The sequence below is a fragment of the Notamacropus eugenii genome, chromosome 1 (assembly GCF_028372415.1).
Source record: "Notamacropus eugenii isolate mMacEug1 chromosome 1, mMacEug1.pri_v2, whole genome shotgun sequence".
Taxonomy (NCBI): domain Eukaryota; kingdom Metazoa; phylum Chordata; class Mammalia; order Diprotodontia; family Macropodidae; genus Notamacropus; species Notamacropus eugenii.
In genome coordinates this window covers 2,215,343-2,227,998 of record NC_092872.1, presented here as the reverse complement: position 1 = coordinate 2,227,998, position 12,656 = coordinate 2,215,343, and the positions used below count along the sequence as shown (strand labels likewise).

The 12,656-nt window shown below is 40.0% G+C and overlaps 1 protein-coding gene across 8 annotated transcripts in view; it reads left to right on the top strand.

The window, feature by feature from the left end:
- DNAH1 (dynein axonemal heavy chain 1) overlaps positions 1-12,656 on the top strand; it is a 151,923-nt gene that overhangs the window by 56,255 nt on the left and 83,012 nt on the right. For all 8 annotated transcript variants that reach the window (XR_011976233.1, XM_072650155.1, XM_072650173.1 and 5 more), the window contains 4 exons: positions 1,770-2,023; positions 2,509-2,721; positions 11,599-11,763; positions 12,311-12,432. Coding sequence is in view for 7 of the 8 variants with exons in the window: in XM_072650155.1 (XP_072506256.1) it covers positions 1,770-2,023; positions 2,509-2,721; positions 11,599-11,763; positions 12,311-12,432 (754 nt within the window). In the remaining variant the exon portion in view is untranslated. The remainder of the gene's footprint in view (positions 1-1,769; positions 2,024-2,508; positions 2,722-11,598; positions 11,764-12,310; positions 12,433-12,656) is intronic.

Below are 12,656 nucleotides of genomic sequence, written 5' to 3'. Positions count from 1 at the left end.
GAATCGTGAACAGAGAAGTCGTGAGAGCTGAATTTGGGTCTCAGCTCTGCTGATGATAATAATAGCTAACATTTAATAGCTACGTGCCAGGCCCTGTGCTAAGTGGTTTACAAATACTACCTCATTTAATCCTCATGACAGCCCTGGGAGGAGTATGCTATTACTATCCCACTTTACAGATGAGGAGACTGAGGCAAACAGAGATCAAAAGACTTGCCCAGGGTCACATCACTAGTCAGTATCTGAGGCTAGATTTGAAGTCAGGTTTCCCTGACTACACTGTGTGGCGAGGTTGGTCCCTTCTAGCACTGAGGTCTCATGTTTCTAGACTTATGGATACTTAAAGCCCTTGTCCCAGGGAAACTGTGTCTGTTAATGGTGCTGCTTCCTTCCCATTCACCCCTGTCAGAGAGGTTGCTCTCCATTAACTACCCCCACACACATGCAGTCCTGTTAATGGTTCCTTTACATATCTAGAGTTTTCCTTTTCATTCTCTTCCTGTGGTATCCACCCTCATTTCTTCCCTCGGCTATTAGAATGTTCTCTTGACTGATGCTTGTGTTTCCTGTCTCTTCCCTCTATGATCCAGCCATTGCACAGCTGCCATGATATTCCTCCTAATGCCCAGGTCTTCCCATTTCACTCTCACCTTTGGTGCTCCCCATGTGGCCTAATAACAAAGTTGAAATTGGCATTCAAGGCCTTTCGTGACCTGGTACTTCCTACTTTTTAACTGATTGATCCAAAGGTATTTATTAAGTAAGTACCTGCTACATGCCAAGTATGGTGTTAAGCAGTAAGGGTGCACAGAAAGGTAAAAACAACCCTTGTCCTCAAGGTGCTCATGTAAAAATGAGGGAGATCACATGCCAATGGCTTGGAACATCCAAGAGATACAGAGGAGAAACAAGGGCATCTTGGAGGGGAGGGCACAGGCAGCAGGGAGAACCAGGAAGGCCTCCTGGAGGAGACAGGGTTTGAGGAGAACCATTACCAAAGCTCTAAGATGAAAGGTGGACCACTGGGCATATGGGTCAGGGAATAGGTTGGGGTCACCCTCCTGTCTCTGCACTCTCCACATCAAACCAGGCTATTTGCCTTTCTGTGAACCCACTCCATGCTTTCCCTCTGAACCCCTGTGTGTGCCCTTCTCTACTCATCATCCTTCCCTCCCCCTTTTTTTGGAAAGCCTACTTATCCTTTAAGATCCAATTCAAATGTTGCTTTCATGAAGCTACCCCTCCCCTCCCCCCTGGTGACCCTCCAAGCAGGCAACACTCTCTCTAAGATTGTCACAACACTTTGCTTGTCCTGCTCAGTTACACTTCACTAAGTTCTCTGACCATGGGTGTGTACCTTGTTCTTATATCCTCCCCCCACAGGGCTAGTGGTTGTAGAATTGCCATCTAAGACACTGCTTCCTGCTTGTGGCAGGAATCCATTCTTCCAGAGACCTCCACATCCTTCTGTGGAGAAGCTCCTTCCAGCCTCCCATAACCAAGGGAAGAGCTGGGTAATCTTTCAGAGAAAGACCATTCTCCTTCACTGGGAAGAAGAAACTGGTTAAGAGGGCTCCCCCAAGCCCCTGCTGAGGGTCCTCTCAAAGTGGCTCCCTAGGAAAACACACCTTGGCCAGCAGCCTTCTTTCGTGACTTAGGTCGAGGAGTGGGCAACCCTGCAAAGTGGGCATCAGGATGGTGAACAGGACTATTGCCTCCAGGGCCTAGCCCCTTTTCCTGACTTCACCTTATCTCATCTCTTTCTTTAGCCTGCCAGGAAGTGGCCGTAGATATTCGGAACCGAATCGATGATTTCAAGCCCTATATCCCACTGATCCAGGGCCTGCGGAACCCTGGCATGCGGAACCGGCACTGGGAGATGCTCTCTGAGAGCATCAATATCAGCATCAAGCCCAAAGCCAACCTCACCTTCGCTCGATGTCTGGAAATGAATCTGCAAGATCACATCGAGACCATTGGCAAAGTCGCGGAAGTGGCCGGCAAAGAGTATGCCATCGAGCAGGTACAGAGACCGGCCTGGTGCCAGCTTACAGTTAACATCATGTGTGCTCACGGGTGACCAGGCTAGCAAGAACAAGGGGCTATCTGGGCCGTCCCCAGACTGCTCAAGCAGTGGGTAGGCTGGCCACTTGGCAGGGGAGTCTTGCATTGAGTAGCAGTTTAGAAGAGGTGACTTGTAAAGGTATCTCAGCTTGGTAGCTGAGGGTTTGGGAGGAGGCCACAACAACTATGATGTGAAAATTCATCAAATGAGTTGAGACTGTCAGGGCCTGATCCCATGTGAAGGCTATTGTTTGGACAAGATGGTGCTGTATCTTCTGATAAAGACCTCTTCTGCTTGGACTGGGGCCCTATGTCTAGAACCAGAACAGCTGGGTCTGAAGTCACACACAGAGGAGATGGGGTCTGTGAGGCACATGCTCCATGTGTGAGGAGATGTGTGTCCTCATAGTAGCTTCCACTCAGCTGATGCCTTTCCACTTGCAGGCCCTGGATAAAATGGAGAAGGAATGGGTGACTGTTTTGTTTAATGTGCTGCCGTACAAAGAAACCGAGACATTTATTCTGAAGAGCCCTGATGAGGCTTCTCAGCTGCTTGATGACCACATAGTCATGACCCAGAGCATGTCTTTCTCACCGTACAAGAAGCCATTTGAGCATAGAATCAACACCTGGGAAACCAAGCTGAGACTAACACAGGTAAAGCTGAACCCCCTCCCTACCTCTTCTTCCAGTGGAACACCCCCCCCCCATCCACCTCCTTCCTCTTCTTCTTTTCATCATCTAGGCGGTGCAATGGATAAGAATGGGCCTGTAGCTAGGATTGACCTGAGTTCAAATTCAACCTCAGACACTTTAGAAACCTGTATGACCCTGGGCAAGTACCTTGACTGCTGCTTGCCTTAGTTTTCTTAATTGTAAAATGGGGATAATAATGGTACCTGAAGGAGGTAATACTTATAAAGTGCTATAAAAAGAATTGTTTTCTTCTTTCCTTCCTTCCCTCTTTCCTTCTTCAATGGGCTTCAGTGAGAGCCAGTTTTCATTCCCAAATAATAATAATGATATTAGCAGCTTGTAGCACTTCAAAAATTGTTGTTATAAACTTAGTAATCATTAACATGTAAAGGTAATGTTGCCTAGTAGCCAGAGAGCTCCAAGTCAGGAAATCTTGGATTCAGTTTCCACCTCTGAGAGGTGCTGGCTGTGTGGCTCTGGACAAGTCCCCTAACTTTTCTCAGCTTCAGGGGTTGGGCATGATAGCTCCTTTGATTATTTCTGAACTTTCTTGCTTTTGCATATTTGTAAATTGAATCTTTAGTTTTATGGATGCCTTTTTTTTTCATCTCCAGCTAACCTCTCCTTCCCCCCATCCTCCCTTGTAATGATTAAGTATAGTCAAGCAAAAATAGATCAACATACCGACCACACCAGAAAAGGGACATCTCATCTGGTACACTTTTCTAAATTTTGAGGTGGTTATCTACATAGTCATGTTCTGTGCTTATTTTTCTGGTTCACCCGTTTTTACTGGGCCTTGCTTTATTCTTCCTGAATTGACTCCCTCCCTATCTCACATAAATCACCCACAGAAACTATTGTAACCTTTTCTTTCCTCAAGCCTCTCCCCTTCGCCCTCACATCTCCTCTTCCTCTTTCTTCTTTCTCAAGAGAAGCCTCCTTCTTACTTTACTGAGAAAGTTGAGCCATTCAAAATGAACTTCCTCTTCTCCAATTGCCTTCATCCCAAACCCCTTGAAATGATTCCCTATTCTCTCTTCCTTCTCTCAATCTCTGGCAAAAATTAATACTTAATTTTTATCTTAGGACCATAGGATTATAGATTTAAAGACCCTCATTTTTAGGAATGAAGAAACTGAGACCAGGGAAAACAGGGATTTGTTCACAGTTCTAGAGAGTGTCAGAGAAAGGACTTCAACCCCTGAGTTCAAAACCATTCTTTTCACTGTCAAATTCTCCTGATTTATTTCCTATGATTTCTCTTATTTTTTAATAGATAAGAATTTCCCCCTCTTCGCAATTATGATGTTATTTTTTCTTGTTCTTATGAGGCATTTTTAAAAACTGTTTGACCATTTTGAAGTATACAGTTTACTGTGTAGTACTGAATTTAGAAAGCTTGGCTTGACCACTATTACTAGAAAAGCCTCTAATGTTTTTCTATTACGTATAATGCTAACTTTCAAATGAATGCTTTTTACCATGTTAATAAAAATCCTTCTGTTCCCTTAAAAAAACTTTTTAATATAATGAGTGCCATATATTATAAAAGTCCTTTTCTATATCTATTGATATATGACAAAAATAATATTAATTGTTTTTAGTGATGTGAATTGTTTTACCATATTCATAATGTTAAACCATTCTTGCTTTAAATTTTACTTGATCAATAAATAATTTGGATATACTATTGTATTCTTTTTCTCAGCATTTTATTTAATATTTTGTATCATTATTGATGGTATTGAATCAGAACTATATTTGCCTTGTTAAATCAATTAGAAAAGTTGCTCTCAATTTTCAAAAATAGCTTATATAGTTTACGGTCATTTGTTCTTTTAATGCTTAATAGCATTTACTTATGAATCCATCTGGTCCTGGTGCCTTTTTATGTGGAAGTTTTTTTTCCCCCAAATTTATTAATTTATTTGTTTTCAGTTTTCTACAATCACTTCCATAACTCCTAGATTATTTCCCCCTCCCTCCCCCAAGACAGCATGCAATCTTATATGGCTTCTGCACATGCATTCCTATTAAATATATTTTCACATTAGTCATGTTGCATAGAAGAATTAAAACAAGTGGGAGAAACCATGAGAAAAACAAAACATAACAAAGGAAAAAATTAGTCTGTTTCATTCTGCATTCCAACTCATAGTTCTTTCTCTGGATGTGGATGAAATTTTGCATCATGAGTCCTTTGGAAATGTTTTAGGTCCTTGCATTTCTGCGAAGGGCTTAATTCTATCAAAAACAGTCCTCGTACAGTGTGGATGTTACTGTGTATAATGTTCTCACGGTTCTGCTCACTTCACTCAGTATCAGTTTATATAAGTTTTGTGGAAGTTTTTAATGGCCTATTTTAATTCTTCCTTCTGAGTTTTGATCATTCTGAGTTTCTCCATAAATCTGACAAATAAATTATTCCTTGCTCACCTAATTTGTTTATAGTATCAGCCATTATACCTAGATTGTGTACACATTTGGATGTTATTCTTGTGTACAGTGTCAGGCATTGGTCTATGTCCAGTTTCTGCCACACTATTTTCCAGTTTTCCCAGCAGTTTTTGTCAAATTGTGAGTTCTTACCCCAGAAGCTGGGGTCCTTGGTTTGTCAAACAGTAGACTGCTATAATCATTGACTGCTGCGTCTTAGATCCCTAACCTATTGCACTTATCTACCCCTCTGTTTCTTAGCCAGTAACCAAGTGGTTTTGATGATTGTTGCTTTATAATCCAACGTGAGATCTGGTAAGGCTAGGCCACCTTCCCTAACATTTCTTTTCATTAATTCTTGTGATATTCTGGGCCTTTTGTTCTTCCAGATGAATTTTGGCATTATTTTTTCTAGCTCTAGAAAATAATTTTCTGGTATTTTGATTGGTATGGCACTGAATAAGTAAATTAATTTAGGTAAAATTGTCATTTTTATTATATTAACTTGGCCTACCCACGAGCAACTGATGTTTTTCCAATTACTTAGATTTGACTTTATTTGCTCGAAAAGTGTTTTGTAACTGTACTCATGTAGTCCCTGGGTTTGTTTTGGCAGGTAGACTCCCAAGTATTTTATAGTGTCTACTATAATTTTAAATGGTATTTTTCTTTCTATCTCTTGCTGTTGGGCTTTGTTAGTAATACAAACGCAGATGATTTATGTTTTTGTTAGTTATACAAATGCAGGTGATTTATGTGGGTTTATTTTGTACCCTGAAACTTTGTCAAAGTTGTTTGTTATTTCAAATGGTTTTTTACTTGATTCTCTAGGATTCTCTTAAGTATGTCATCCTATCATCTGCAAGGAGTGATAACTTAGTTTCTTCTTTGTCTGTTTTAATTCCTTCAATTTATTTTTCTTCTCTTATTGCTAAAGTTAACATTTCTAGTCCCATATTGAAAAACAGTGGGGATAATGGACATCCTTGTTTCATCCCAGATCTTATTGGAAATGCATCTAGCTTGGCCCCATTTACACATAATGCTTGTTGATGGTTTTAGATAGATACTAGTTATTATTTTAAGGAAGTCTCCATTTATTCCTATGCTCTCCAGAGTTTTCAGCAGGAATGGGTATACTTCCTTTCTTTAATTCTGTATTACCTGATATCATAATTTCCAGATTTTCTGGAATTAGCTAAAGCAGGGTAAATGCCTAAGGAGGCAGCTAGGTGGTGCAGTGGATAGAGTGCCAGGCCTGGAGGCAGGAAGACTCATCTCCCTGAGTTCAAATCCAGCCTCACTTACTGGCTGTTTGACCCTAGGCAAATCACTTAACCCTTTCTTGACTGAACAACAACAAATTTTAGACCCTCTTCATGGACTCAAATTCGGAAAGGCCTAGGTTCAAAGCACTGCTCTCTAGCCACCACTCCATGCCCTCTCACCCTGCTAGAACATAAGCTCCTTGAGGACTTTGTCTTTGTATCCCAGGACTTAGCGCATTACCTAGTACATAGTAAGCACTTTAATAAATATGCCTTTTCATTTATTTACTTCAGCCTATCAACTTAAATCTACATTCTTTCAGTATTAGGTTTGTTTCCTGCAGGCAGTCTATGGTTGTGCTGTGTGTGTGTGTGTGTGTGTGTGTGTGTGTGTTTTTAATTGATTTAATTTTAGTTTTCAACATTCACTTCCATGAGCTTTTGAGTTTTAAATTTTCTCTGACTCCCTCCCCTTCCTCCTCCCCAAGACAGCATGGAATCTGATAAAGGCTCTGCATACACATTCTTATTAAACATGTTTTCACATTAGTCATGTTGTAAAGAAGAATTAGTATGAATTGGAGGAACCACGAGAAAGAAAACAAAACAAAACAAAAAAGAGAGAACAAATCGTCTGCTTCGATCTGCATTCAGATTCCATAGTTCTTCCTCTGAATGTGGGTGCATTTTCCGTCCTTGTTGTTGTCTTAGATCCTTGCTCTGCTGAGAAGAGAAAGCTCAGTCTGTCAAAGGCAGTCACAACCCAACGTGGCGGTCACTGTGCAGTGTTCTCTTGCCTCTGCTCACTGCACTCAGCATCAGTTCGTAGAAGTCTTTCCAGGTTTTTCTGAAGTCTGTCTGCTTCTTGTTTCTCATACGTGCTGTGTTTTTTCATCCACTCAATAAGCTAAGTTTCCTTAGTTTAGGGAAAATTAATCCATTTACTGCTTGCTTTCCAAGTTCTGTTTGTTCGATGTGATGTCCTCAGACAGCTTTAAAGATACATGTTGAGTTTATTATATATTTTAAAAGAACCAAGCTCTCTATAAAAGAAACTTACAATTTCATCTACAACCTTCTTTTTTTATCCCATTATGTATATGGTAATGCCTTTTTGGGGGGAGAAGTGTTAAGTTCAGAATGTTCAGTTGGTTTTCAGTTATGTCTAACTCACTGTGACTCCTTTTGGGGTTTTCTTGGCAAAGATGCAGGAATGTTTTTCCATTTCTTCCTTCAGTTCATTTTTACAGATGAGGAAACTGAGGCAAACAGGGTTAAGTGACTTGCCCAGGGTCACACAGCTAGTAAATGTGTAAGGTCAGATTTGAACTCAGGAATTTGAGTCTTCCTGACCCCAGGTCCAGTGCTCTATCCATTGTGCCACCTAGTTGCTCTAAGTTTAGAATAAAAATTGTTAATTTAAAAAACCTTATCAGCTATAACTGAGGTTAGACTTGGAAAAATGAACTATTCATCAAAGATATATTTAATATCCTATGTTTTAAGTGTGATTTTATGACAAATTAAAGAATGTTTATCAAAACCTTGTGAATTCAATGCCAAATTATATAAAATAAGGAACTGTAGCAAATGCACATATTACGTATTCAAATTTTTTAAGATGTAAAAGAAATTGTAAGGTTCATTGTATAAATTAATAACTTTAATTATTAAAATTTGGCTTGTCCTTTACCATGCTTTTTGTTAAATTATCCATTTTGTCAAAAAACAATATAATCTTCCTTATTTCACTAAAATAATTCTTTTCCAAAGGGAAAGCAATCACAAACCACTAAACATAATTTATACCTTTTTCTACTATTAATTGTATCAGTTTTGTGTCATTTAGTTGTTAACCAAAACAGCACCACTATTATTTTAAATCCCCCTACAATGACTACATTTGGATAGTAATTGATCACAGTAATAAAATAGCTATTGAATATAATACTTACTGGCTAGCATAGCATTGCTCTGTGTTCTTGTTAATTTTACAAGAATGTACATGGAAAAGTCTTTTAAGGTTGGCCCTTCAAACACTGTAATATAACAACAAGAAGAAAAAGAATTGTATTAAAAACTGTTGACTTTTTTTTATAGTTTTTTAAATAATATATATTAAATTGTATATTATGTATTTATATAAAATCAAATATATGTATCTATATATGAACAAGGTAGTAACAATTGCTCTAAGTTTTGTGTCCCCTTCTGTACTTCAAAGGTTATTTTTCACCTGTATAATTTTTAAAAGTTTTATTTATCCATATACATTTTTAAAGGATTAATTTTCTCACTTTAGTCAATAAAGCAGCTACTTTGTGCCAGGCATTGTCCTAAGTGCTAGAGGTGGAAAAAAAGGTCAAAGACAGTCCTGTTCTCATGCAGCTTACAGTCTAATAGGGAAGACCACAGACAAAATGTGTACAAACTCTATACAAGATAAAGTGGATTAATCCACAGAATGAAAGAACCAACATTAAAGGAGATCAGAAAAGTGTTCTCATTGAAGGTGAGATGTTAGATGGGGACTGAAGGAAGCCAAGGAGGGCAGGAGGCAGAGATGAGGAGGGAGAGCATTTCAGGCACATGCCCAGAGCCAGAGATGGTGTGTCTTGGGTATTGACTGGCGGTGGTGGAACAGTCTGACATGGTCATACATGGCTGTACTTTAGATTGATAAATTTGATAGCTGAGTGGATTCTAGACTACAGTGGAAGGACACTTGAGACTTGGAGACCAAGCCACATTCTTCTACAATAGAAGGTAATGAGGGTCTGCACCAGGGGAGGGGCACTGTCAGAGGAGAGGCAGAATGAATAGGATATAACCACTTATTAGATGTGAGGGTGGAGAGCAGAGGATGACCCTCTGCTTTCAAACCTGGGTGACTGGGAAAATGGTGGTACCTTTGACAACAATAAGAAAGTCTGGAAGAGGAGAGGCTTTGTAAGGAAAGATGAGTTCCGTTAGCTTTTTGGGGAAGCTGATGTAGGGACTAAGTCTTCTCTCTCTTAATTCTAAGTATGTAATATTCCAGTAGGGCATCTGGGTGGCTCAGTAAATAGAATGCTGGGACGGGAGTGGGGAAGACCTGAGTTCAAATTCATTCGTAGATACTTACTAGCTGTGTGACTCTGGGCAAGTCACTTAACCCTGTTTGCCTCAGTTTGCTCATCTGTAAAATGAGCTGGAGAAGGAAATGGCAAACCATTCCAGTGCCTTTGCCAAGAAAACCCCAAATGGGAGCACAAAGAGTCAGACATGACTGAAATGATTGAATAGCAAAAATATCCCAGCAACTGTCATCTCTTATTTTAGTAGGAAAATAATGTGTAACTTTCATCTTTTCCAGTTTAAAAAATCAAATGTTTTATTTAAAACTTAGCAGTTAATGTCAATTCAATCAAAGTTGCTTAGTAACTATTTTAATAATTTTTGATGAATAAAGCTGCAATAATTACTTTTTTGTCAATGCCTCAGTTTCCATTAGAATTTTTTTGTTCCTTCATTATCATTCACTTTTTCTCTTCTGTTCCTCTTGTGCGGTTTCTGACGTACAGTGTCTTTCATCTGCTTCCTATTATAGGGACTCTATCCTGTTGACATTTTGTGGATTCTGTTGATTTGCTATATAATTTTTTGTTTTTCAATATTTCTAGTAAATCTCCTTATGTGGTTTCCTGAAATATAGTGGTAAGATTGTTTTAGACTTCATAGTTTTTGGAAAATGTCATAATGTTTATATTTTCCCTCCTTGAAATATGCTCTAGGTCCATCACTTTTTCTATGAATCTTAAAAAAATCTGTGTAATATTTGCATTCACTTTTTTCTGTTGTTTCTACCAACTTCTGCTTTTCGTTAAATGTGGGTTTGGGGTTTTTTTTGCTTATATCCTCCGGAGATGTTTCTAAACTGTCAAGTCTCTTCAACATGATCATGTCTTTGAGATTCCTTAGCTAATACCTTAAGTTCCTTTTTTAAATTCACTTTGTGATATTTTTGCTGATTTTATTTCAACTTTTAATTTCTTCAATGTGCTTATTATTCACTTTGTTTTGTTTGTAGAGAAGTCTAGTTTTGGTTTTTTTCAGTACATTTTCTCTCTGGTGTTTTGATTTTCACTCCTTGTAATTTGTATTATTTTTTCAGAGTATCCAAACTTTATTTCTCTGAGTGGTTTTTTTTCTAAGAACAATTTTATTTCCAGAGGTTTCGGTGATTTTGCCCCTTTTTGTACTTCTCCTGTTATTTTCCATGGGACCATTGAAGAGACTGGGCTGTCTCGTGACTTTTCATTTCTTCATCTTCCCAGAAATCTCCCTTTAGTGGTGATACTTTATAGGCATCCTTTCATTGGCTCCTTGAAAATGAGCCCCAGAGGGACATATGATGACAACAAGAGGGAAGGATTTTTCTCTTCCATATCTGAATACCATGTGCCTATCATTTTAATAAAAAGGGCAGTGATTTGGCACGGTGGGTAGAGCACTGGGCCTGGAGTCAGGAAGACTTAAATTCCTGAGTTAAACTCTGGCCTCAGATATTTACTAGCCATGTGAGCCTGGGCAAATCACTTACCCCAGTTTGCCTCGGTTTCCTCTTCTGTAAAATGAGTTGGAGAAGGAAATGGCCAACCCCTCCAGCAGCTCTGCCAAGAAAACCCCAAATGAGGTCCCAAAGAGTCAGGCATGACTGAAAAATGGCTAAACAAAAACAGTATCATCTTAAAATTATCATCCCCATTTTTTAGGTGAGAAAACTTAGAGTCAGTAAAGGAAAGTGACTTGTCCAAGATAACTTGGAAGTATCGGGACTGAGAGTGAAACACGAGTCATTTTTATCCTTAAGTTCTGAGCTAATGAACACAGTTTTCCATTCAGTACTTTGGGAGAGGATTCTTAAATGACAAGACATGCTACATACACACACACGCATACATGTATGTGTGTATATATGTAGCATGTCTTGTCATTAAAACCCACACCATGTATACATGTATGTGCATATGCACACATACATGCACACACACATGTGTGTGTGTGTGTGTGTGTGCATATATGATACACACACACACTGCTGTTAAAGGTTCTCCTGCCCTGACAGCGGATGATTATCTCCTTTCCCTAGGAGGTCCTTGAGGAGTGGCTCACCTGCCAGCGGTCTTGGTTGTACCTAGAGCCCATCTTCAGCTCTGAGGATATCAATAGGCAGTTGCCCGTGGAAAGTAAGCGCTATCAGACAATGGAGCGTCTCTGGAGGAAAATCATGAAGAATGCCAACGAGAACAGAGAGGTGGGCTTGGCTCGTAGGGCACTGGGGATGATGAATTATCACCTGGTCCTGTGGGAGATGTAGAACCCCATGGTGGGGATTGGGGGGTGACAGGAGGCAATAGAGAAGCTTCTAGGAGGTGTCTTCTGATCATAGAGTCCAAGAAGCCTGGGATGAGAAGACATCTCAGAGATCATTCACAACAACTTTCCCGAATGCAGGATAACAGAGTATCACCTCTCCAGCCAAGATGGAGAAATGACTTTTCAAGGTCATTCATGCAAGGTCCTCTGTGATACCACTAACCTTGTGAGCTCCAGAAGAGCAGAGACTGACGGACTCCTGGCTGGACTTTGGATCTCCTAGGGCTTAGTACTTCCTAAGTTGTTATCAAATTCCCCTGTTCCTTACCTCCTGCTCCTGGATGGCAGCTGTCCAGCGTTTCTGTGGGCCTCTGCCTTCTGCCTGGACTCTTTTGTTTACTCAATAATTGAGACCAGTGGCATCCTCTTGCTGCAGATTCTGCTTTCCTCTATCTTTCTGCTTTTCTTGTGCTTGTGACCTCCAGGTGATTAATGTATGTGCTGATCAAAGGCTACTGGACAGCCTTCGAGACTGTAACAAACTGTTAGACCTGGTTCAGAAAGGCCTGAGCGAGTACTTGGAGACCAAGAGAGCTTCTTTCCCCAGGTGAGCCTGCTTCCTTTTCTTCTGGCTTCATCTGCTTGGGGAAACAAGCAGATTCATGTTGATCACTATGGATTTTCAAAGCTCAGGCAATCAGCTGTTTGGGGTTGGAGGGACCTAAAGAAGGTCCTTGGGGTGGTTATGTGGCCTTAGGTATTATAAGTGTGGTGTCACCAGTATAGGGCACAGTGACACAGTTGTTCCAGAGTAGCTCATGGTCTGGGGCT